At 45.1% G+C, this 25,448-nt stretch overlaps 1 protein-coding gene across 1 annotated transcript in view; it reads right to left on the bottom strand.

The window, feature by feature from the left end:
* ERBB2 (erb-b2 receptor tyrosine kinase 2) overlaps window positions 1-25,448 on the bottom strand; it is a 2,110,185-nt gene that overhangs the window by 1,804,325 nt on the left and 280,412 nt on the right. Inside the window, exon 4 of the mRNA XM_044071955.1 lies at window positions 22,833-23,019. Within this exon, the coding sequence (XP_043927890.1) occupies window positions 22,833-23,019 (187 nt within the window). The remainder of the gene's footprint in view (window positions 1-22,832; window positions 23,020-25,448) is intronic.

Below are 25,448 nucleotides of genomic sequence, written 5' to 3'. Positions count from 1 at the left end.
CCAAAGGAGGACCTATCCATTTTGTAATGAGTCATAAATGTATGAGGTTTGGACCAAGCAGCAGCTGTACAAATGGTGTCTAAACGTAAATGGGCTGCGTGAGCCAGGGACGTAGAAACAGACCTGGTAGAATGAGCTTTCACTTCACGTTCTAAAGGTTGGTTAGCTGAAGAATATACAAATTTTATACAATCAGAAAGCCATTTAGACAATGTAACTTTGGATACAGAAAGACCCTTCTTATTATCTGCATAGGAAACAAAGAGTTGATCCAATTTCCTAAATTCCTTTGTTCTGCCCAAATGAAACCTCAACTGTCTGTGAACATCAAGCTTATGTGACATGTATTCCAATTTACTAGAATGATGTCTGAAAAAGGTGGGAAGCTCAATAGATTGGTTTAAATTAGTCTCGGAGCAGACCTTAGGAAGAAAGGTAGGACTTGTCTTGAGAAACACTCTGTGGGGGTGAAAGACCAGATATGGAGGTCTGACAGAAAGTGCTTACAGTTCAGAAACTCTGTGCGCCGAGGTAATAGCCACCAAGAAAATTGTCTTCCAAGAAAAAAACTTCAGAAGACAAGATGATGCCGGCTCAAAGGGGGGAAGCATAAGTTGAGACAACACCAAATTTAGATCCCAGGGAGTAACAGGATGTCTGATGGGTGGCCTAAGATGACGAGTCCCTTTCAAAAAAGCTTTACATAATCTGTGGGACATAATGTTAGAACCTTTGCATCCCACATGAAAGTTGGATATAGCAGCCAATTGAACCCTTGTAGTAGCAGCTGCTGCACCATCATGAAAAAGAGAAGTCAAGAATTCCAAATACTATGAATAGGTGCGACATATGATCAATATTATGCTGAGAAGCCCAATGAACAAATTGCTTCCATTTGCTGTTGTACAGTTTCCTGGTGGAGACTTTATGAGAAGAAACTAGAATATGTTGTACCGCAGAAGACAATTTATATGACCTGGCTAGGCTGGGAAGTGGAGCAGCCAAGCTGTCAGTTTGAGGGAGAAAAGAGAGGGATGAAGCACTTCTGACGAATGAGTCAGGAGGTCTGGCACTGGGTCCAGAACCCAAGGTTCTTCCACTTCCTATTGCTGAAGGAAGGGGAACCATATCTGCTGAGGTCAAAACGGGCTATCAGAATAACAGTCCTTCCAAAGCTTTTGGCTTTCTGTAAGAATCTGGGGATCAGAGGGGTTGGTGAAAAAGCATAAAGGAAACCTGAGGGCCAATCGTGTATGAGCGAATCCCTTGGGCTGTCGCCCGGTGGAGTGTACAAGGCAAAGTAGCTTCTGCATTTGGCATTCATCGGGGATGCAAAAAAGTCGCAACAAGGCTGGTCCCATCTGTGGAATATTATCTCCGCCACTTGTTCTTTGAGGGACCACTCATGAGGCAACAGAATGGCTCTGCTCAGTGTGTCCGCTATCATGTTGGATGACCCCAGGATATGCGTTGCTATCAGAAAGCACCCAGTGGATACAGCCCACTGCCAAATTCTCAGGGCCTATCGGCATAAAGGGTAAGACTTGGTTCCCCTTGTTTGTTGATGTACCAGACTACCGACATGTTGTCGGTCTGTATTGCAATTGTCTCTCGAGGTAGAGAGTCGGGAAAGTGTTGCAACACTAGAAACACCGCTCTCAACTCTAGGACATTGATGTGCAAATGGGATTCCATCTCTGACCAAGTGCCTTGGACAGTTCTTCCCTGAAACAGCCCACCCACCCTATCAGGGAAGCATCCGTGGTCACCGTGGCTGAGAGAGGGGGAAGTACAAATGGGCGACGTACAGTTACCTGGTGGCTGTTCAACCACCAAAGAAGGTCCTTTTTACAAGCATTTGTCAGTAGAATCTTGTGTGACCATTGGAAGCTGTTGATAAGACCACTGTGTGAAGAGTAACCACTGGAGTATCCTCATGTGCATTTGTCCCAGAGGAACCGCTATGAGTGTCGCTGCCACGGTGCCGAACAGCTTCAGAACCTAGAATGCAGGAACTCTTCTTTCCATTAACAAGTGGGACACTTGACTTCGTAGAGAGATTACTCTTGCTTGAGGCAATCTGACCAAGGCGGCGGTGGTGTCTAGATCTGCTCCTATAAAGGAAATATGCTGCAATGGCAATAAAGCAGATTTTTCAAAATTTACGGTTATGCCTAAATGGGAACACAGGTTGATTTGTAATCTCTGGAACAAATCAGTTGATGCCTGGTGGTGGCGGTGAGGAGCCAGTCGTCCAGATATGGAAACACGCAGAATCCGTGACCACTGCCATGCATTTGGTGAACACTCTGGGGGGTGTGGTGAGACTAAAGGGCAGTGCTCGAAATTGGTGGTGACTGGCCCCCAGCCGGAAACGCAAGTGCTCTCTGGATGGTCTGGCCATTCTGATGTGGTAGTACGCATCCTTGAGATCTATAGAGCACATCCAATCGTCCGTTTCTAGAAACGGTAGTATTGACTGAAACATGACCATCCGGAACTTTTCCTTTTTGACAAAGGTGTTGAGTTTGCTGAGGTCTAAGATGGGCCTCCAGTCCCCCGTTTTCTTTGGAACTAAAAAGAACCTGGAGTAAGTTCCGGATCCTACTTGGTCTGCCAGGACTGGCTGGATGACACTTTTTTTCTAGCAACTTGTGAATTTCTATGGCTGCTTGATCCCGCAGACTGGGTGGAATGTCTGGGATTCTTGTACAAATAGAAGGGGATTCTGAAAAGGGGATGATGTATCCTCTGGTAACTATGCTTTTTACCCAAGAATCTGATAAAGCCAAGCGACTCCCGACTGTCTCCAGAGCAGGACAGTTAGGCCTCCTCTCAAGAGCGCTGATAGGGCTTGCCAAGGAACTGCTCCCTGTCACCCTGGCTTTGAGGATCCCCTCTGCCGCCTGGGTGGAGTCTACCATTATAACCCCCTCCTCTGCCCCTGGAGGGGGGTTCACTATGTGTGTTTTGGAAAGCTCCTCAGGGTTTCCGGAACCACATTTTTCCACCTTTCTGCCTTTTGGGGTATGGTCTAGTAGGGGTGGAAAAACAGACTCCTATGGCAGACAGAGTCTTTCCCTCCTGCTCACACCTAGTGAGAGTCTCCTTGACTTTGGGCCCAAACAAGGAAGAGCCGTTGAATGGGGTGTTGACAAAGGAAGACTTGAAGGCTTCCGCAAAGGAGCATAAGCGAATCCAGGATTGTCTCCGCAGAACTATCACTGAACCTGCTGCCCGGCTTGATCCATCGGCTGCATAAGAAATTAGCCGCATAGACGAGTTCACAATAGAATTATGGGTGTTAAGTTGTGCCGTCACCTTCTCAGAGACAATATCAGCTGTGTTGCCCTGTAGAGTATCTCCAAGCTCTTTGAGGAGATCTCGTTGAAGACGGGTAAAATGGGTTAAGTAGTTAAGCGATCTCATTGCAAATGTCGCAGAAAGTACAGTTGTGTACACTTATCATAAATGTACATGTTCGAGTGTATTCACTGTTGCAGTCATTACATTTGGGTAATCTGTTTGCAAGTTGCCCTCAGTCGGCCTGAATTCCAAAGTCTCGGGTCCTGCATCGGTTGCTGTCTCTTCTTCCATGACGTCAGGTCATCAGGGGTATAAAAAGTACAGTTGTGTACACTTACCATAAATGTAGATGTTCGAGTGTCTTCACTGTTGCAGTCATGACTGTAGGGTTCTCCCCTGCCGGCAGGCAGTCCTCGGTCGGCCAGAATCCCAAAGTCTGGGTCCGGTGTTGGCTGTTCAGCCATGCTCCCTGACGTCAGAGCGCCAGGAGTACAAAGCTGACAGCCGATGCCATGTTCTCCAGTTTTTCTTGCCCCAGATGTCAGGAGTTCCAAAATGAGTAAGGTCCCATACCCTTTGCAAATACACCTCAGAAGAAGGGTGAAAAAAGGAACCACACAAAAGAAAAAATAAGAGGAGACAGGAGGGAGGGAAACCCAGACTGCAACAGTGAAGACACTCGAACATCTACATTTATGGTAAGTGTACACAACTGTACTATGTTCATTGTGTTTCACTGTTGCAGTCATGACTGTAGGGTAGAATCCCAAAGCAGAATGAATGGGAGGTGGTCATAAAGTAGAGGGGCGGCTAAAAGGCCCTGCAAGACTGCAGAAGCAAAGCCTGCCCTAGACTTAGAGTAGAGAGGTAGATTGTAGTGCTTGGAAAAAGTATGCACTGAACTCCAAGTTGCAGCTTCCAAAATGTCTTTGGTAGGAACTCCCCTGAGGAAGGCAGCTGAAGTGGCAGAAGCTCTGGTAGAGTGAGTCCTTATACTCCCTGGGATTTGCTTTCCATGGTGTGAATAGCAAAATCTGATTCCATGAGCAATCCATTTAGAAATGGTCTGTTTTGAAATGGCTTTACCTTGGGAACTTGAAGCATAAGAAACATTGGTTCTGTCCAGGTAAAAACGTAGTTGTCTGTGTTCATCCAAGGAATGTAAGATCCTTTCCCCTTCATTTTGAGGAGTGGGGAAAAAAGTTGGCAAGTGAATAGTTTGATTTAAAGCCACTTTGGAAACCACCTTAGGCATGAAAGTAGGATTAGTCCTTAAAGACACCCTGTCTTGATGAAAAATAATATAAGGTTCCACAGCCATAAGAGCTTGCAACTCTGAAACTCTCCTGGCAGAGGTCAGAGCTAACAGGATGGCTGTCTTCCAAGATAAAAACCTGATGTCAGATGTGGCAGCAGGCTCAAAAGGAGGTAAGGTGAGCTTTTCCAAAACATAGTTGAGATCCCAAGCAGGAATGGGAGGAGATCTAGGGGGGCCTTAAGTTCTTAGCTCCTCTGAGAAACTGTCTCATGAGCTGGTGAGAAAAGATTGGAGGGTCTGTATTATAATGAGCAGAAATAGCAGAGGCATGAATCTTTATGGAAGAGAAAAAGAGACCCTTATGTAAGAGGTCTGTCAGGTAAAGTAAAATCAAAGGAATGTTAGGAAGAAGAGGATCAGAATCCTGAGCCTGCATCCAGGAACAAAATCTTTTCCATTTTCCTGCATAAGATTTTCTAGTGCTAGGACGTCTGGCTTCTAAAATGACATCCATAACCTGCTTGGGTAGGAGAGAATGAGATTAACCAGGCCGTCAGGCTGAGAGTTTTGACATGGGAGTGTAGAACCTGACCCTGGTGTTGGGACAGAAGGTTCGGAGTCTGTGGCAAAACCCAAGGGGGCTCCAGACAAAGGTTTTTCAGTGTTGGGTACCAAAACTGTCGAGGCCAATTTGGGGCCAGCAAGATTATCATCTTGGGCTTGTCCTGTTTGATCTTTAATAATACCCGTGGAAGAAGAGGAAGAGGCGGAAAGGCATATCCCGAGAGGTTTCTCCAACTGAATGATAGTGCATCCACTTTCCAAGCTTGTTCGTGGAAATTCCTGGTGCAAAAAATCTGTAGTTGATGATTGAGGTGGGATGCAAAGAGGTCTATGTGAGGACATCCCCAGACTGCTGTAATCATCTTGAATATTTCGGTGTCCAGCATCCATTTGTGTGGGTCCGAAAGGTTTCTGCTCAGACTGTCTGCCAGGAAGTTTTGCTTCCCTGGTAGAAACTGAGCTTGAAGGTCCAGATTGCAAGCTAGAGCTGTGTTCCAAAGATCCATGGCTAGTCTGCAAAGGGGGTAGGAATGAGATCCCCCTTGCTTGTTTATGTACCACATAACTGTGGTGTTGCATGTCCGTATCAGTAGTTGTCCTGGTTGTAGAAGATTCCTGAAGGCCAATAGAGCTTTCTGAATGGCTAACATTTCCTTTAAACTGATAGGCAGGTGCTTCTGATCCTTTGTCCAAAGGCCCTGCAGACAGTTGCCCTGAAAATGGGCTCCCCATGCATAATCTGAGGCGTCCGTGGTTAGTATCTGAGTGGCAGGAGGCAGACAGAAGGGTTTTCCTTTGTTTAGAGTACATGCCTTGGACCACCAAAGGAATTCCTTTTGAAGACAAGGCAGGACGGAGATCAGTATGTCTAAACTGTGGCAATGCTGAGACCATACACTTTTTAGGTACCACTGTATTTTCCTCATATGTAGTCTTGCATATGGTACGAGAAGGATGCAGGTGCCATGTAACCCAAAGCCTGCAGGAATCTCCTTGCAGATAGCTGAGTTAAAGTTGCCAAGGTTTTGAAAGTTGAAGCCAGCTGTAACTGTTTTTCATATGTCAGAAATGCCATCTGGGTTGTTGTGTTTAGAGAAGCGCCCAGAAAAATTATCTGTTGTGAGGGTGTCAAATTTGACTTTTTTATGTTTACAGTGAATCCCAGGAACTTGAGAAGATTCTGAAAAAACTGTAGATGCTGGAGTAAGACATCCTTGCTGTCTGCCTGAATAAAACAGTCATCCAGATAAGGGTAAATTTGAATTCCCTTGAGTCTGCAATAAGCTACTACTGGAGCCAGGCATTTGGTGAAGACCCTGGGCGCAGTAGACAATCCAAAGGGCAGCGCAGAGAATTGATAGTGCCTCGATCCGGCCTTGAACCTGAGGTATTTTCTGCGTTTCTGCCTGATGGGAATGTGTAAATATGCCTCCTTTAAATCCAAAGTTACCATCCATGCATTTTTGGTCAGCATTGGAAGTAGCTGCTGTAGAGTAAGCATCTTTAATTTTGGTATCTCTAGAAAAGTGTTCAAGACTGACAGATCCAGAATGGGTCTCCATGAATTTTGCTTCCTGGGGACTAGAAAGAGCCTTGAGTAAAAACCTTATCCCATCTCTGAAAGTGGAACTAGTTCTATGGCTTTCATAGCCAAGAGAGCTTCCACCTGGTTTAAGGCCTCTGACCATTTATGTTTTGGAATATCTGGCCATCCGCTTGGCCTTGGTAGGGTATGAAAATGGAATTTGTAACCTCTTGAAACCACATCCAGAACCCACTTGTCTTGGGTTAAATGAGTCCAATTTAGGTGAAAAAGAGAAAGTTTTCCTCCGAGAGGGGCTTCCAGGCAAGAAGTTCCTGCAGCCCAACAGAGGGAGTCATTGAGTCTGTTTCCTATGAGCTTGCGACCTGTCCTCTCTTCCCCTAGGGGTGGAAGCAGTCCACTGTCTTAGTCTATAAGAGGCTTGCGTTTGAGGCCTTCCTCGGGAGCGTCTGTATCTACCCCTCTGAGGCCTGTCTGAATTGGGAAAGGACCAATTTTTTGTAGGCCAATTCCTACTAAATCTGGGTGGCTGTACTTGTAAGAAATCTTTAACTGTTTGCATGGATTTTGCCTTGTCCTCCATCTTTTTAATCACCTCTTCAGCTTTAGATCCAAACAAAACATTATGCTGAACAGGAGCATCCAATAATTTAGCTTTTACTTGATCTGGCAAATTTTGTTCCTTTAACCATGCAAGCCTTCTAATTACTGTGCCAGAGGCAGCAGCCCTACAAGAAGCCTCCAAGGCATCAAATCCACAGTGTAAACCATGCTTCCCAACTTGTTCAGTGGCATGCATTAAGTCATGTAATTCCTTATCATCTGCACAGGCGGAAATGGAAGTTAGCTTTTGTTTTAAAACAGACAGGAGAAATTGCTGGTATTTCAGCATATGAAACTGACAGTTTAAAGCCCTAATAGATAAAGTAGCAGAAGTGTACACTTTTTGTCCCATCTTTCTAAAGATCTGGAATCCTTCTCAGTGGGAATGGGGTTTTTAGCAGAAGCGGCCTTAACGCCCTTAGGACCCCGAGAAATGGTTTCAGGGTCCGCAGTAGGGTTCTTGTATAAAAACTGGTGGGAATCAGGAACCCTATAATATCTGTCTGGCTTAGCAGGAGCTGGAGGAAAAGAGTCAGGAGTTAAGTTAGCCTCCGAAAAAGCATCATCCACAATATCCAAAATAGGAGGAATAGCCAGGGGTCTATGTTGGGGAAGAAGAAGAAAATCCCTTAGTCTTTTCTTAGATTCCGAATACTCCTGTCCTTCCCAGTGGAAATGTTCCCTCATTTCATGCAAAGTTTCCCCAAAAGAGAAATCCTCAGGGGGAGAAGCTGAAGGAATGGATTCCTCAGCATCAGAATCCTCATAAGGAGGGAAAGAATATTCCTGGTCAGAAGAAGAAACAGAAGCCTGATCAGAGGAGTCATAATAAACTTCATGCCTTGGCCTTTTATCTGGAGGGGGATGTGAACCCCTAATCATAGTAAGTAAGTCCTCCGCCATCTTAAGTAACTGTTTCTGAGACTTGGGAGCCAGATCAGAAGAGGCCTGGGCTGCAGTCTTTGATTTGGAAGGAGTCTTTGCCTTTGTCTTTGGCTTTGCCTTTATTAGAAGCTGAGTAGGTCTGAAAACCCTTTTGGAAGCTGGTACCTGCACAGCGGCTCCAGACCCATCCGAAGGAGCATTGTCCAAAGGTCCTGCAACAGAAATATTCAAAGGCCTAGTTGGCTCCTCGTGGGAGTCCGTTTCGGCCATTGGTTCCGAAATGGCCGACGACAGGGGCTGCAAAATCGCCTCACTGACGACGGCCGAACCTGAAGCTGGCTCTGCTTGTACAATATCGTCTGATTTGGACCTCGGAGGCCTGTCTTTGTCCTTGCGTCATTTGTGAACTCCGGTAGCCGGAACCGTATCTGACGACATTTTGTAATTAAAACGCCTACCGAAGTAATGAAATGCAAAATCGTACCTTCGTTTAATTGTACGTTGATTGAATCTAGCACAAAACCAACAACTAGCTACGTCGTGGTCAGGGCCTAAGCAAGGAATACAGTAAGAATGAAAATCCTTATGAGGTATTTGCTTCCCAAATGAAATACAATTATTAACTTTTTCTGACATCGGACTGGAGCAAGAAAAAAGTTTCCCCAACGGGGTACTTAGCTTTGAGTAGGAGAAGAAAGTCTTCGGACTGAAGTTTGTTTAGAAAAAATTGTCAGGAGTCAGCCGACCGGCACTTGCGAACTGCTATCACCGCATGGCAAGAAAGACTGGAGAACATGGCGTCGGCTGTCAGCTTTGTACTCCTGGCGCTCTGACGTCAGGGAGCATGGCTGAACAGCCGACGCCAGACCCAGACTTTGGGATTCTGGCCGACCGAGGACTGCCTGCCAGCAGGGGAGAACCCTACAGTCATGACTGCAACAGTGAAACACGATGAACATCAGGCAGCCAACACCATTTTCTTTAGTTTTTCTTGCTCCAGATGTCAGGTGCCCTCCAAATGGGGAGCAAAATATATATATATAAGAATATATAAACTATATATACATGCAATGACATAAACTTTACCTTCATATAAAAGCAAATACACCACAAAGGCTGTCGAATATAGTGAAGGAAAGAGAAGCTCCAGAATAAAAGTGGGAGGGGGATGGCAGGCGGCTAACCTGGACTGCAACAGTGAATACACTCGAACATCTACATTTATGGTAAGTGTACACAACTGTACTATGTTCTTCGTGCTTAACTGTTGCAGTCATTACATTTGGGTAGAATCCCAAAGCTATGGATGGGAGGCTGGAGCTAAACAGCATTAGGAGCGGCTATAAGGCCCTGCAGAACTGCAGTGGCAAAGCCTGCCCTGGACTTAGAGAAGAGAGGCAAATGATAATGCTTTGTAAAGGTATGAACAGAACTCCAACTAGCAGCTTCTAGAATGTCTTTGGTTGGTACCCCTCTGAGAAAAGCTGCTGATGTAGCTGCTGCCCTGGTGGAATGAGACCTAATGCCCTTGGGCACCGGTTTACCATGATGTAAGTAGCAGAAACAAATGCAGTGGCTTATCCACTTTGAAACAGTCTGCTTCGAAATAGCCTTTCCCTCTGATCCTGTAGCAAATGCCACCAGTAGCTGATCAGTTTTTCTTAGAGCTTTGGTCCTGCTTAAGTAGAATCTTAGTTGTCTGTGTACGTCCAAGGAATGCAGAATCCGCTCCCCCTTGTTCTGCAGATTTGGATAAAAAGTTGGCAGATGAATAGTTTGGTTAAGAGCCACACTGGAAACCACCTTAGGCATAAAGGAAGGATTGGTCCTGAGGGATACCCTGTCTGGGTAAAATATGATAAAAGGCTCCACAGCCATGAGGGCCTGTAGCTCTGAAACCCTTCTTGCTGAAGTAATTGCCAAGAGCAAAGCTGTTTTCCATGATAAAAACTTTATATCTGCAGTAGCAGCTGGTTCAAATGGCGGCAGGGTGAACTTTTCCAACACAAAATTGAGGTCCCATGCAGGAATTGGTGATCCTCTGGGAGGCCTTAAATTTTTGGCCCCTCAAAAATACTGTTTTAGCAAAGGGTGAGAAAAGATCGGTGGCTCTGTGTTGTAATGAGCCGAGATGGCAGAGGCATGGATTTTTATTAATGAAAAAGATAGGCCTTTATCAAGCATCTCAGTCAAGTATTGTAAAATCTGAGGAATATTTGGCTCTGCTGTTTCTGTTCCTTGTGCTTGGTTCCAAGCACAGAATCTCTTCCATTTATCAGCATAAGATTTTCCAGTACTAGGCCTTCTGGCTTCCAAAATGACATCCATCACAGATTTACTGAGAGGTGTTGTTTGAATAACTACATGATCAGCCATGCTGCTAGGTTCAGTGTTTGGAGCCGATTGTGAATGATCTGATTGTTTTGCTGAGACAGTAAGTGATGTATTTAAGGCGAGTACCAAGCTGGAAATTGAGAATTATTCCTTAGGATTGGATACCAGTGTTGGCGGGGCCAGTCCAGGGCAATTAGTATCATTGTTGGTTTTTCTTGTCTGACCTTTAGTAGGACCTTGGGAAGAAGAGGCAGAGGAGGGAAGGCGTAAACTGATTGGTTTTTCCAACTGAAGGATAGGGCATCCACTTTCCTTGCTTGTCTGTGATAAGTCCTTGTGCAGAATTTGTCCATTTGTTAATTCCGAGGAGAGGCAAATAGGTCTACGTCCGGGCTCCCCCATTTCTTTGTTATCATGCTGAAGACTTGTGGATCCAGTTTCTGCTTAAGTGTCTGGCAGAGTATTTTGCTTTCCTGGCAGGAATTGAACTTGAAGATGTACTTGGTAAGTCAAGGCTGTGTCCCGCAATGCCATGGCTAGTCTGCAAAGGGGGTATGGGTGCGTGCCCCCTACTTGTTTATGTACCACATAACCGTGGTGTTGTCCGTCTTTATCAGTAGTTGTCCTAGATGAAGTAAGTCCTTGAAGGCTGTCAGGGCATTTTGAACAGCTAACATCTCCTTTTGGTTGACATGCAGATGCATTTGTTTTGGGGTCCATATGCCCTGAATGCATCTTCCTGCCAGGTGGGCCCCCCATGCATAGTCTGATGCGTCTGTAGTTAAGGTTTGGCTGGCAGGGGGTAGAGTGAAAGACTGTCCCATGTTTTGGTGACATGCCTCTGCCCACCAAAGAAACTCCTGTTGTAGGCAGGGAATGAGAGGAATCATTGTTTCCAGACTGTGACAATGTTGACTCAATAAACTTTTTAGATACCACTGTAATTTCCTCATATGCAGTCTTGCATATGGAATCAGTAGAATGCAGGATGCTATGAACCCCAAAGCCTGCAGAATTTGTCTTGCAGATAACTGGGTTTTTGTTGCCATCTGTTTGAAGTAAATAGTCAGATGCCTTTGTTTGTCTGGCATGAGGAAAGCCATCTGGGCAGTTGTATACAAGCTTGCACCCAGGAATGTTATCTTTTGAGAGGGTATCAGTTGTGATTTATTTTGGTTTATTGTGTACCCTAGGCATGTTAGAAGCCTTTTCACAAATGCCAGATGCTGATGAAGAATGTCCTTGTTCTCTGCTTGAATGAGACAGTCGTCCAAGTAAGGATAGATTCGTATACGTCTTTGTCTGCAAAATGCAATTACTGGTGCCACGCACTTTGTAAAGACCCTGGGCGCAGTAGACAAGCCAAAGGGCAGTGCAGAGAATTGGTAATGCATAAAACCAGCCTTGAAACGGAGGTATCTTCTGCATGATTCCCTTATTGGGATATGCAGGTATGCCTTTTTTAAGTCTAAAGTCACTAGCCAAGCATTCTTGCCCAGCATGGGCAGAAGCTGCTGCAAAGTTAGCATTTTGAATTTTGGAATGTCCACGAATGTGTTCAAAATTGATAAATCCAGTATTGGGCACCAGGCCTTGTCTTTTCTGGGTACCAAGAACAGTCTTGAGTAAAACCCTTGTCGTTTTTCCTGTTCTGGTACTGGCTGAATAGCCCCTACATCCATGAGGGACGTAGCTTGTTTCTGTGCCTCTGCCCATTGATTTTTTTGGCAGATCTGGCCAACCGTTTGGAATTGGCAGAGTGTGGAAGTGGAATCTGTATCCCTGGGATACTATGTTTAATACCCACTTATCCTGGGTTATTAACTGACAATTTTGAGCATAAAGTGCTAATTTTCCCCCTACGGGAGCTGACAAAAGATAAGTGCTTGGTGATGGCAGAGGGAAGTCATTGAGATTGTTTACTGTAGGGTTGTGTTTTATTTCCTCCAGATTTGGAGGTAGAGGCACCCCATTGCTTTGACCTGTAAGAACCTGTGACTGGTAGCTAGAACCTTTAGGGTGCCTGGATTTGCCCTGTGGAGCTTTGTCGGACACAGGAAAGGACCAATTTTTTGTAGGCCAGTGTCTACTGAATCTTGATGGCTGCACTTGTAAGACGTCTTTTACAGTTTGCATATACTTAGCTTTGTCTTCCATTTTCTTTAAAACCTCTTCTGCCTTAATACCAAACAGAGTATCATGCTGTAAAGGTGCATCCAGCAATTTAGCTTTAACATGATCATGCAAATTTTGCTCTTTCAACCAGGCATGCCTTCTAATCACAGATCCAGTAACTGCGGCCCTGCAGGAGGCCTCTAAGGAATCAAAACCACATTGCAAAGTATGCTTTCCTACTTGTTCTGCTGCATGCAATAATTCCTGCAATTCTTTATTTTTTACACATTCAGAAATCAACATCATTTTCTGTTTCAGTAATCCCATAACATGCTGTTGATACTTAAGCATATGAAATTGGCAGTTTAATGCCCTAATTGCCAAGGTAGCAGATGTATAAACCTTCTTTCCCCATCTATCCTGTGCCCTGGAATCTCTATCAGAGGGGGTAGGATTTTTTGCTGTTGAGGCCTTTACACCTTTTGGACCCTGTGAAACAGTTTCAGGGTCAGCAGCTGGGTTTTTAAATAAAAATTTATGTGAGCCAGGAATCCTGTAATATCTGTCTGGCTTGCTAGGAGCCAGAGGTAAGGAGTCTGGAGTCAAGCTTGACTCCGAAAACACATCATCCACAATGTCTAAAACAGGAGGTATGGCTAAAGGCCTATGCTGAGGGAGAAGAAGGAAATCCCTAAGTCTCTTTTTAGATTCTGAGAAATCCTGACTCTCCCAGTGAAAATGCTCCCTCAAAGGATGCAAGGTTTCTCCAAAGGAATAATCTTCAGGAGGAGATGCAGATGGGATAGATTCCTCTGCATCAGAACACTCATAGGGTGGTATAGAAAATTCCTGATCAGAAGAGGAATCAGAAGAAATAGAAACCTGATCTGAAGATTCATAATCAGTGTCTTGCCAAGGCCTCTTATCAGGAGGGGGTTGGGAACCCCTGATCAAGGTAAATACGTCTTCAGCCATTTTGATCATCTGCTTTTTGGGCATAGAGGCCTGAGCAAGTGGCTCATGCGTCATTATTTTAGCTTTAGAAGTTGCTTTTGTCTTTGATTCTGAAGCTGGCGTCGGTTTTATATCGAAATGCAGAGGCCTGAAGACACCCTCAGAAGCTGGTGCCTGCTCAGCGGCTCCGGACTCATCTGAGGGACAGACATCCGTGGATACAATACTTTGAGAATCTCGCGGTGTGCCGGACTCCACATGGGTCTCAGTAGAGGCCTGCGACTCAAAAGTAGTGGGTATTAGGGGCTGCGAAAGTGCCTCACTGAGTACCGGCGACTGGCTTAGGAGAAGCTTCGTCGTCGGTTTTGGACCTCGACAGTCTGTCTCTGTCCTTTTCTTTGCGTTTTTTTCTGAACCCCGGTAGTCGGATTGCTATCCGACGACATTGCAGGATAGTTAAATCTGTTTCCAAAATATTTTGAAGCAAAGATATACCGACGCTTAATAGTGAGTTGGTTAAATCTAGCACAAAACTGACAGCTAGGCACGTTGCGATCAGGGCCTAGGCAAGGAATACAGTACAAATGGAAATCCTTATGAGGTATTTGCTTCTCACAAGTAATGCAATTATTAACTTTTACTCACATCGATATGGAACAAGAAAAAGTTTCCCCAACGGGGTACTTTGCTTTAGTGTAGACTTCAGTTCTGAAACTCGAATTCGATAATTTCAGGAGTCGGCCAACCGGCACTTGCGAACTGCTTCTGCTTTGGGCACCATGCAGCAAGAAAGAGTAAAGAAAATGGTGTCGGCTGCCTGTTTTATACCCCTGACGACCTGATGTCATGGAAGAAGAGACAGCAACCGACACAGGACCCAAGACGTTGGAATTCAAGCCAACTGAGGGCAACCGGCCAGCAGATTACCCAAATGTAATGACTGCAACAGTGAAACACGAAGAACATCTAAAGATGTGTTTCCCGTATCTGTCCATCATCCTAGAGTCACTGTTAGGAGGATGGACAGAAGAAGAGGTTTCTGACATCTCTTTCTTGTTGGCCGCCGCCACCACCATGGCATCAACGGGAACTCCCTTAGTAAGAAAGGACCTGTCTTGGAGGTAGGTGATAAATTTGTTGGGTCTCCGAAGGACAGGTTCTATGGAATCAGGAGACTCCCACGCCCTTCGAGCAACCAAATCCATTAATTCGTCAAAGGGCAGAGAAACCCAGGAGGTGGAAGGTTGAGACCCAAAGGCCTTCAGGAGCACTGACTCATCCTCATTAGGGGTAAGGGACTGACAGTCGCCCCTCTGCCTTAGTATTTCCAATATGTCTGCAAACGAGACATTCACAGAGGGGGACCGTGGGGACCCTTCTGATTCTTCTAAGTCAGTGTCTGATGTTAAGGATTCCTGAGGGGAATCCAAATGCCTCCTCTTGCACACTCTCTTCCTAGGGACCTCATCAGTGGGGCCGTCTGGTGAAGTCTCAGTAGAGCAAGGGTCACCCGATGGGGTCACCTGAGACTCTGGGTCTTGACGCTTGGTAGGAACCTGTGATGTAGAGACAGAACACAGCCCTTTAGGAGAGGAAAAGGAAAGATCCGAAGAGGTAAAGGTTTTTGCAGACATGACCCTCCTCATGGCATCGAAGGCACTGGTGTCTCGGCCTAAGGAGTCCGCAGGTTCCGAGAAAGATGGCAACCACCCGGGGCAGAGGCCACAGGTTCCGAACCAGAAGACGGAGCCGAGCTCATCTGCGCCGAAGCCCCGAGAGGGAGAGTTGGAACCGAAGCCTCGGTTCGACTCTCCCCCCAGAACCAACAAGAGAGTGTCGGCTCCGAGATTCTTCGATCGGAACCGAAGAAATCAAGGTTGACGGGGCCGAGGGCACTGAAACAGGCCTCAGCCCCGAGGGTTCCACAACTATCAGATCTTCTCTTTCCGGCTCCGAAGGCTCGACTAGCCTCGGAGGAGGAGTAGAATTCGTAACAGGGAGGGTCACTGGCTTCGAAGTCAGTTGAGACAAAGCCAAAAGCAATTTGGCCAGAGCCGGGTTCTCTAAGAGCCTCTGCACCACACGGTCCACATCGATGTCCGAAAGGGTTCTGGAAGAATGGGTCAAAGGAGCCGAAGAAGCCACCGACCTCAGGATCGGAGACTTCAACACTTCCAACACCAGTTCCAACACTGGGATTTGGCTCCGAGATATGAGTTTGGTGCATGGCTCCCAAGACTGAGAAGCCAGCGACCGAGTCTTTTCAGAGGTGCTCAGAGCCGAGGACCTGGGGTCCGAGGACACCGTTGAAGACGTCTACCCCTTCAAGGACTTGAGGTCTGGTCAGTCTTGTCCAATGCTTCCTGAAAATCTGGCTTTAACAGCCCTCTATCCACCAACTTCCTTCACCTTTCTAACATAACCCTGCCACTGAAGGATTGGCAGATAGAGCAATCCTCTTGTAAATGTATCGGCCCCAAGCAATACACACAAGAAACATGATTATCGATAATGGACATTTTCTGTCCACAGTTACACCTCGTAAACCCCAACTTCTGTTTTTCAGACATGACAAAATCAAACACAAATTATCAGATCCCTGATAAGATATATCTAATAAAAGAATTATCAAGAAAGTTCAATCCCTGAACAATCTAATAATATTAAGTGTGTATATATATATATATATATATATATATATGGAGAAAGTTGAAATCCCTAAACAGAAAGAAAAATATCAATACCAAGTTGAACAACAAATCTAACTGTGCACACTATGTGACAAATAACAAGGCGATAGGGAAACAACCTGACAGAGCCCTGTCAAGTAAAACGCCAACTAAAGAAAGGCCAAAGGCCTAAGAGCAACTATTCCAACAATATAAACACTGCAGTTAACTCACTGAAATGCAACAAATATCTGTGATATGTCTAAATAATCTATGATAAACTATATCTATAGAAAAAAATTGTCCAAAGACAGGGAAAAAAAGATTACTGGCCCGAGCTTCTCCGAAGATCGTGCAATCCATTGCAGCTGCAAACTAGATCTGGGGTTGGTAGGAGAGCATCATGGGATATGGACTGTGCCTCGAGCTACTCAAAGATCTTGAGCTTGGAAAGTGGCTGACTCAGAGCTGATGGATCGGCTCTGTACCCACGTGTAAGAACAAACGGCGAGATTGAACAACTTCACATCATTGTGTAACATTATCTATGGCAGGTGGACAACAACTACAACCAGGTCAGACAGCTTAAGTATAGTCCACCAGATCCTCCAGGAACAGGAAGGGGGCAGGAGGGAGGGATGCAAGAATGTAGGCGAGATGGACTACAAACATGGAACGTTATGGTAAGTACATAATTTCTTTATGTTATGTAGTCCTATCTCGACGTAATTCTTGCTGGATGGGACAGCGTCCCTAGCATCTTTATCCTAGGTGGCTCAAGCAAAGAGACGCTTCAGCACAGTGGACCCAAAGGATGACCTGTCCCAGGAGGCCAAATCCAATCTGTAATGAATGACAAAGGTATGTGGTCTTGCCCAAGTAGCTGCTGCGCAAATAGTATCAATTGGGAGCCTAGATCTAAAGGCACATGAAGTTGATACTGCCCTTGTAGAATGGCCTTTCACTTTGTTGGGTGACTGTTTACCAGCAGTCTGATAAGCAAAGGAAATGCAATCTGAAAGCCATTTTGAAAGGGTAACCTTAGAAACAGGCAAGCCTTTATTTTTGTCCGAAAAGGAAACAAATAATTGATCTGATTTTCTAAATCATTTAGTCCTGTGTAGGTAAAACCTGAGAATTCTGTGGGCATCTAATTGGTGCGGTCTGTATTCAGATTTATTAGAATGATTTGGAAAAAACACCGGTAGCTCAACAGAAGTGTTAAGATTATGTTCTGACCATACTTTAGTAAGAAAAGAAGGGTTAGTCCTAGGTGCGACTCTATCCTTGTGGAAAACAATGTAAGGGGGTCGAATAGTAAGAACTTGCAGTACTGAGACTCTCCTAGCAGAGGTTATGGCTACTAAGAATAGTGTTTTCCAGGATAATAATTTCAGATCCGATGAAGAATATGGTTCAAAGGGTGAAGAAATTAAGGATATGAGAACTAATTTTAGGTCCCAGGGTTCTGGTGGCTGTTTGATTGGAGGCCTGAGAAGGAGAACTAGCTTCAAAAAGGTTTTGCACAAAGAGTGGGACATGATGGGATTTCCCATGAATCCAAAATGGTAATTAAAGATGGCAGCTTATTGGACTCTAACTGTAGCGGCTGCAGCCTCTTCATGAAAGATGGACGCAAGGAAGGACAAAATAGATTCTATAGGAGCTGTATAGGGGTCTAAGCCTTGGTTTACAGCCCAAATGGAGAACCTTTTCCATTTGCTGGAGTATAACTTCCTAGTGGAAGGCTTGTGGGAGGAAATCAGAATGTGTTTGACAGAAGGTGAGAGGGAAACCCACCTGGCTATTCGTGGAACTGGAGCAGCCATGCTGTCAATTTTAGGATGTGGATGGACGGGTGTAACTGCCCCAATTTATGAATCAGTAGATCTGGAGATGGTTCCAGAATCCATGGTTCCTCCAATAGGTAGGGCCACAGAAAGGGAAATTAGATTTGGCGTGGCCAGTAAGGAGCAATGAGGATCAGGGTACTCTTCAACTGTTTTGCTTTCTGTATTACCTTCGGAATGAGAGGAAAAGGTGGGAAGGCATAAAGAAGTCCCGGGGGCCAATCGTAAACTACAGCATCCCTGGGTGACATCCCCAGATGGGGAATTAGGGCAAAGTAGTTGCTGCATTTGGTGTTCAGGTGTGTGGCGAATAGGTCGCAGCAAGGCTGGCCCCATCTGTGAAAGATCTCTTTCGCAACTTCTGCATTCAGGGACCACTCGTGAGGCATCAGAATTGCTCGACTGAGTTTGTCTGCTATCACACTAGACTTCCCTGAAATGTGCATTGCTACCAGAAAGCGTTGAGTGTCCATCACCCAATCCCGAACTCTGAAGGCCTCTCGGCAGAGCGGGTAAGATTTGGTTCCACCTTGCTTGTTTATATACCACACAAAAGACATGCTATCTGACTGAATCGCAATTGTCCCAGTAGGAAGAGAGCTGTGAAGTGCTTGAAACGCATATAACACTGCTCTCATCTACAAAACACTGATGTGCAAGTGGTTCTCGTGGTTCTGCCAAGTACTTTGGACTGTCATTCCCAAATAATGCCCCCCCACCCTATCTGGTAGGTGTCCGTGGTCAAAACTGCCTTTTCTTGAGAAGGAACAGGTGGACGACCTAAGAGAAGTTGTTCCGTATGCAACCACCATGTCAGATCCTTCTTGCAGGTGTTTGTGATAAGAATCTGATGAGACAGGGGAAGTTCCTTCATTGACCATTGGGCAAATAGCAGCCACTGATGTACCCTCATGTGCAGATGGGCTAGAGGAACTAATAGAATGGAGGAAGCCATAGTCCCTAGGACTTGAAGGACTACCCTGGCCTGAACTTTGTGACTGTTTAGCAAGATCTGACTTGGTTGTGTAATGATTCTACTCTTTCTGGTGTTAGTCTTGCTGACATGGTGGTTGAGTCTATTTCTGAGCCCAAGAACACAATGTGCTGTGATGGAGATAAGGCTGATTTTTTTAGGTTGACTGTGATGCCTAAACTGGCGCACAAGGATAGAGTCTCGTCCCTGGTTCTGATGATTTGATGCTTGGTGGTAGCAGTGAGAAGCCAGTTGTCTAGGTACAGAAACACCTGGAATCCTTGACGTCTCAGGTGAGCCGTTACCACTGTCATGCATTTGGTGAACATTCTGGAGGTTGTAGTGAGGCCAAAGGGCAGTGTTCGAAACTGAAAATGACTGGCTCCCAGCCGTAAGCAAAAGTGCCTTCTGGAGTGCCTGGCCATTTTGATGTGGTAGTACGCATCCTGAAGATGTATTGAGCACATCCAATTGTCTTTCCCAATAAAGGGAAATATCGATTGCAGAGTGACATTTGGAACTTCAATTTTTTTACAGACTTGTTGAGTCTGCTGAGATCTAGAATTGGTCTCCAGTCCCCTGTCTTTTTTGGAACTAAAAAGAAGAGTAAATTCCGGATCCAATTTGCTCTGTGGGGACTTCTTGGATGACTCTTTTTTACAGCAACGAGATGACCTCTGATGTTGCACAGTCTAGTTGAATGGGTGGCACGTCTGGTAGAGACCGGTTTACTGGGGGATTGAAAACAAAGGGGATCAGATAACCTCTGGATATTATGATCTGTACCCAAAGATCTTGTGAAATGTTTAGCCAGGTGCTTGGGTACAGCGACAGATGACCCCTGACTGCCTCCAGAGACGGACAGTCAGGCAACCCCTCAGAGGCGATGGAAGGGACGATCAGAGAAGGTTTCTCCATCTCCCTGGTGTTGCGGACCTCCTCTGCCATGAGGACGGCATCTTCCATTATATCCTCCCCCTCTGCCTCTAGCAGAGGGTTGACCTTGTGCCTGAGGGAAACCTTTTTGGGATTTACGAAACCACATTTTCCCTCCTGCATTACCCTTGGGATAGGGTCTAGACAGAAGGGAGAAACGGACTCCGACAACAGATAAGGTTTTCCCTTCCTGCTCGCACTGGTCAAGGTCTCTATCACCTAAGGTCCAAAAAGAGATGAACCATCAAAGGGAGGTTGGTGAAGGAAGACTTAAAGGATTCCGTGAAGTTGCAAAGATGCATCCAAGAATGTCGCCTGAGAGAGATTCCTGCTGCGGCTGCCCTACTCGCTCCATCTGCTGCATACGATATCAGCCTCATGGAGGAGTTAGCTATCAACGTAAGGGTGGAGAGCTGTGCAGAAACCTTATCCGTGGATCCTGGAGCTACTGAATCCTGAAGGGTATCTCCCAACTCCTTCAGGAGATCCCTCTGATCGAGTAAAATGGGTAAGGTAATTCAGCAATCTTAGAGTAAATGCTGCTGAAGAGAAGATACGCTTCCCATACCTATCCATTGTCCTGGACTCCTTGTTAGGAGGATGGATATTAGAAGATGTTTCGGACAACTCCTTCTTGGTGGCCACTGCTACCATAGCGTCAATGGGAACTCCTTTGGAAAGAAAGGACTTATCTTCTGGTGCAGTCATGAATTTGTTTGGCCTCCACAGGACAGGTTCCACTGTGTCTGGGCAGGTCCAGACTTTCTGCAATATGATCCCTAAGAGTTGTTCATAAGGAGTTGTCACCCAGGAGGTGGAAGGTCGGGAACCAAAGTCCTCAAGATACAGTGATTCATCCTCAGCAGGGTTAGAGGTCTTCCAATCACCCTTCTGTTTAAGGATTTCTAGGACGTCAGAAAAAGAGACATCCCCAGAGGGGGATCTAGGGGACCCTTCTGATTCCTCCAAATCAGTGTCAGACGTGACAGACTCAGGTGAGTCAACATGCTTCCTCTTACAAAATCTCTTCCGAGGGAGCTCTCCAGTGGTATAATCTGGGGAGGTCTCGGAAGAGGGGGCACCTCCAATGGGGGCTCCTTGAATCTCTGGTTCCCTACGCTGTGGGGGTGGGCAGGGGAGAAGAGGTTGCTGCCGGCTGCTGATGGGACATAGGTTCCAAAGGTATGGCTTTTGCAGAGGATAAAGCCTTCTCTATTGCTTCGAAAGCCTTTCCTCCCTTTTCAGAAGACCACCTCTGCTCCGAGGAGACAGATGGTCGGCTCCGAGCAAGGGGAAATGGCTCTGAAGCAGATGTGAGAACCGAGCTGAGTCGATCCGAAGTGCCGAGAGGGACGGTAGGTTCGGAAGAAAACCCAAAGTGACTATACCCCTCTGAGTTGACTTCAGAGCGTCGGCTCCCATATCTCTCGGCTCCTGACTGAGCCACTGAGGATAGAGTTATCAGTTCCGAGGAAGCAGGGAGAATCCTCAGAACCAATGGATCCAACATCGAAGAACCTGAAATGATTGGCTCCGAGAGCGAAGCAGTCGGAAGAGGAGCAGTGGTTTGCAAAAGGGTCGGCTCCAAAGCTTTTGGGTCTGGAGGCGCCAATTTTCTTGCCAGAGCTGGGTCAGAAAGCAACCTTTTCACCACCCGCTCGATGTCCTCATCTGAGAGTGTCCTGGAGGATCAGGTGGAGACAGAAGGAGATCTCCTCCACTCCAAAACTAGAGATCTCAAGGTAGGTGAGACAGGGTCAATGTCAGGTAATTGTCTCTGTACCAAAGGTTGCCTCGGCACCGAAGAGTCCAACGGTACCGATAGAGAAGAAGTGGAATCAGAGCCAGAACTCCTTGGCTCTGACGCTTTGGACTTTTTCAACGTTTCCTAAACTGGAGCTGAAGATTTTTGTTTAGAAGTCTTAGAAGCTGTCTGACCAAGTTCCAGCTGTTCCTGGAAGGAACTGGTCATAAGACCCTATCTATCAATTTTCGTTTCCTCTCGTTCAAAACCCTAGTACTGAAGGCATGGCAAAAAGTACAGGGCTCTTGCAAATGCTTCGTCTAAGCAGTACACACAACTAGTGCGACTGTCAAAAGACATCTTTTGTGAACATTGATCACATTTTTTAAACCCCGAAGGGCGATGGTCCTTGTGTTCTCTTGTCCTTTTCCTTAGACATGCTAATAGGAACAAACTAAGAAGCTACCTAGAAAGATACCAACACTAACTATACTAAATTACTATCTATGGTTACAATAACAACAAGAACAGTAAAGATAGAGAAAGGAAAGATTCTATTTGTTTATTATAAATTTTTTTTTGAGGAAACATACAGGGAGGAAAGGCCCTCTAACTTAAACGGGAAACTACGGCCCTCTAACTGAAATGGGCCATACAATCCTTTGGGGGGGGGGGGGGGGATAGGAGTCAAACACTCAGTACAATCACACAATAAGCTAGAAACTACAAGGAATCAAAGATAAGGAAAAAAGGTGCAGAAAAAAGCCAGATTTAGTAAATCAATCTTTTACTTAGCCAACGAGCCAGTAAGGAGACAACCTCGAAGCTTTCAAGGCAAACGAGATCTGGGGAATTGTCGTGAGGCACCATGGGATAGGGGTTAGCCTCGAGCCAGTAAAAACTCTCGAACTTTAGTACTGGCCGAGTAGGAGCCGAATATTGGCTCTGAACCAAGCCAGCAAGTATTACAGCGAGATAGGACTACATAACATCAGATTTTTCATGTTCACAGCACAATACTTTAATCACAGGGTCAGTGAGATTCAACTAATGCTTTTATTCAGAACTCATGTCCAAGAAATCTCCCAGTAACTTTACCTGCAAGTTTCTTCATTCGAAGTTCCAAAAGCCCTGTAGTTCTGCTTGGATCAGAGTTGTTTAGAATAGCCAGTGCAAACTTGCCATCATAGAGATGTATCCCTCTGATAATCAGCAAGTTGTCCAGTGGAATGTACTTTGCAGTGTTGTTTGCTATTAAAACATAGCCAAGAACTTCTTTAATATCCTGCAGAGACAGAAAGCAAGAAAAAGTCTTGTCTACTTGAATTTGGTGTTCATAGTTTTGAATCAGTGTATGAAGACATGCTTACACATTCATGAACGTGCAGGCGCACACACACAGCTGTATACTTACACTACAAGACGCCTTCATGCAGTTGACTAACACACATAACAGATGTACTAGAGAGGGAAATGATAGTTCCACATTTCTTAATTCTACTTTTGATAATCAAGTAATGCCATTAAGCAACCATGGCCTCCCTCTTCTGGAGAGATGGGTGTGCCACACAGTTTACTATGCAGCTAAAATCTATCAAGAATCAGACCCAAGTCAGTAAAAGGTAGCTTACTCAATTTTTTTCAACTGCTAGCTATTACTATATTTCCAAACATGCTGTGGCAGAAGAGCAGTAGTAGAGCTATACTGAAACATTCAATCTTCACTGCAGCTTGGCACTGGTATTCCCAACAAGTGCATACTCTAGGAAGCCAGTGTGAAACAAGTCTCTTCAGGCTGGTAAAGAAATTGGTCAAGTGGTGTGACAATGAATAAATTCATTCTACATGCAAATAACACAGCACTATATTGTTTTATCACTAATCGTTGTCTTGCATTCCATGACAATAACTCTACACTAGAATATCATAAAAGGAGGCAGGCAGGGGAGAAAAAGGACTAACATTATAAACTCCAAATTATGAATACTAGAGGTATGGGTGCTGAGAAAATCTGGACCTATAAAGCAGTACGGTAAAGTTCAGTGCAGGCACCTTTGTGATTACAAATTCACAACTAAGAAATGTGTACATTTTTATTTGCTAGTAAGTAAGTGAACTGTAGCCACTACAAAATCATGTTCAAACATGACCCTAGTTTTCAAAGAAAAGGGCAATTGCAACATGTGTGTGGACAATTCAGAACAGCCAGCTTGTTGTTGGATAGTGTGAGCAAATACAATATGGTAAAAACACATAAACATTTTGGACCATGAAACAAAAACCTTAACCATTGAGCCACTGTGCTGGCCACTTAGATATAATCAAATCATATCAAGCATTATTCTGTTCAACTCTGGATCACTGGCAGGGAAAGGAAATGTGTCTTACATAAAAGGAAAGCAAAGCAGGCGAAGAACAAACACAAACCCTGAAAGAGGAAATGATATAGTTTGTTCTGCAGCAAATGGATTGCAAAGCAAATGACTAAATTACATTTAGAAAAAGCAGTGTTACTGTTTAACTACCAGACAATCCACTCTAACAACCACTTATGTTTAAAATCTGTGTTAAAATGGTCTGGTCAACAGGGCATAAAGGGTAGTTAAAATTAAATTTACACTGAATGCAGGAAGCTTAAGCCTAATACTGAAGGGTTCAGTTCTCTGCAATATCTTTACCGGCCAACACCTCAGAAGGGCTGAGAGAAAAAACTGCCTCTTTGCAAATGAAACAAAGCTATGAAACATGCCTGAAGGAAAAGGTGGGATGAACATTTTGATGAGACATTTATCAAGGTCAGAGAAATTATCAAATGCACAGCAGCACAGTTTCAATGCCAAAAGTTGCAAGACAGAGACAATTGTGATTGGGTCTCTCATCATAACCAGATTGTGTTTGAGAAACTGATGAAAGAAATTCATCTCAGGTGTGATACCCTGAGTGTGACAGTAATAACCCATGTTTGATTTGTAGCCTAGGCACTGGAGAAGGTAATCAGAAAGTATGAGAGCAAGTGGCACCTTCAGGCTCTTCCATTTTTGGAGGGAGAGGGTGGCAACGTGGCACTGGGGACAGTGTTGTCGCCTCATAACAAGAGGTTCCTTGGTTCAACTCTCAGTTGGGGTACCTTCTGTGCGGAGTCTGTATGTTGTCCCTATGTTTGCTTGGGTTTCCTCCAGGTGCTCCAGTTTCCTCCCACATTCCAAAGACACGCAGTAGGTGGACTAGACACTCTAAACTGGCCAAAGGTGTGAGTGTGTGGTGTGGAAGAACTACTGTGGAAGGTCTAGCCACCCGGTAGTGTAAACCCTAGCTCTGGATGATTGTCACTGTTGAAGTGATGCCCAACCCCCCATATGGAAAAATGGGAAAAAGGGGTTCTGGATCGATGGATGGAGATGGTCCCACACTACTGCATGCCTGATACTTAATGGAGGTTAGGCATGCCAGCTACACTGTATACAGGATTGAGGACAAATGCATGAAGTACATGTGAACTGACAAATCAAGTGGTCACAATATTAATATCTGCATGGAAACATGCCTGAAACAAGTTCTGAATGTGGCCACACTTTCAATGGGATTTAAGAAATATATTCCAATGGGTGGTTAGAAACTTACAGGAAAACTACAGCAATTCATTTGGAAAGGGTTTACTTAGCCACTGCAAAATACATCTTATCCACAGCAAAAAAGGCAAGAAGTTTTTCTTTT

The sequence above is a fragment of the Protopterus annectens genome, chromosome 5.part0 (genome assembly GCF_019279795.1).
Source record: "Protopterus annectens isolate FY-2018-M chromosome 5.part0, PAN1.0, whole genome shotgun sequence".
In the NCBI taxonomy this organism is placed as follows: domain Eukaryota; kingdom Metazoa; phylum Chordata; order Ceratodontiformes; family Protopteridae; genus Protopterus; species Protopterus annectens.
The sequence above is the reverse complement of the archived record's forward strand: the minus strand, read 5'-3'. Positions and strand labels throughout refer to the sequence as shown.